Source organism: Sinocyclocheilus grahami, unplaced genomic scaffold (assembly GCF_001515645.1).
Source record: "Sinocyclocheilus grahami isolate Dianchi unplaced genomic scaffold, SAMN03320097.WGS_v1.1 scaffold613.1, whole genome shotgun sequence".
In the NCBI taxonomy this organism is placed as follows: Eukaryota; Metazoa; Chordata; class Actinopteri; order Cypriniformes; family Cyprinidae; genus Sinocyclocheilus; species Sinocyclocheilus grahami.
Window position 1 is genome coordinate 414762 of NW_015505792.1, and position 1207 is coordinate 415968.

General features: G+C 56.2%; 1 protein-coding gene across 1 annotated transcript in view; it reads right to left on the reverse strand.

Moving 5' to 3' along the window:
- LOC107557633 (serine/threonine-protein kinase SIK3 homolog) overlaps positions 1–610 on the reverse strand; it is a 60131-nt gene extending 59521 nt beyond the window's left edge. Inside the window, exon 1 of the mRNA XM_016241111.1 lies at positions 332–610. Coding sequence (XP_016096597.1) covers positions 332–523 — 192 coding nt within the window. The 5' untranslated portion in view covers positions 524–610. The remainder of the gene's footprint in view (positions 1–331) is intronic.
- Between the last annotated feature and the right edge of the window lie 597 nt (positions 611–1207).

Genomic DNA, 1207 nt, shown 5'->3' on the forward strand with positions numbered 1-1207 from the left:
TTCTCTCTGCCTCCCTGTCTCTCTCTCTCTCTCTCTCTCTCTCTCTCCTCCCACAACAGCATCACTGCTACAATAATACATGGATTACAGTTAACCAACCCACATTTACACACAATCTACACGCGTATACAATCCATACGACACACACACACACACACACACACACACACACACACACACACACACACACACACACACACACACACACACAGAATTTTCACAGAGGCGCGCGAGCACAGGCCGCAGCGGTGTGTGTGTGTGTGTGTGAGAGAGAGAGAGAGAGAGAGGGGGATCGCGGCGCGTCTGACGCGGCGGCGCTAGCGTCGCTCACCTTGGCTCTGGTGATCATGTGCGTGGCGAGTTTGACCACGGCGAAGTTGCCCTTCCCGATGGTCCGCTCCATCTCGTAGTCTCCGACGCGCGCGGGGGGCGGGCGGCTGACGCGCGGCGCGTTGGGGAGCGCTCGCTCGCGGTGCGGGAGCGGAATCCCGGCGGCGGCAGCACCGCTCGACACGGCCGCCATCTTCTGCCCTCTCTGCGGGAACAACAAGCGGGGACGCGCAGCGCGCTCTCGGGACACGCCCCCGCCGTGCGTCAGGACGCGAGCTCCGCCCCTTTGCGCAGCGCGCTCTCAGGGCTGTCGCCGTGGCAACCGTTAGCGTCACGATGACTTCATCGCCCGCGCGCGTCTGTTTATTGTATTCCTCAGATCCTCCGCTGCTGTGTGCGCGAGCGCGCCGGGGAAACTGTTGCCATGACAACACGTCCCCCCCCATACCCCCCTCCAACCGGAAACGCGCTCGGAGACAGGAATGAGAGAACCGTGAACGCGCGCCTCCTCGTGAACGAGCCTCAGACTCGGAGCATGCGCATCTCTCTCTCTTGTTCTAGGTGTTTTACTAGTACAGTAGCTTTTATTGTTTGTGCAGTACCAATAAATGCACAGATAGCTAGATTTGATGACGTTAAGGAAGCCATAAATATGATTGACTGACCATCATTTCAGTATGAATTTAAGCTGATTCTGTGTCTGATGATTCATATTGATTAATTTGCCTAGCATCTACAGGATGTGAAACAAACACAAACACTGACACACTCACGCACACACACACACACTCACTCTCACACACTCACTCTCACACACACACACACACACACTCACTCACTCACTCACTCACACACACACACACACACACACACACAC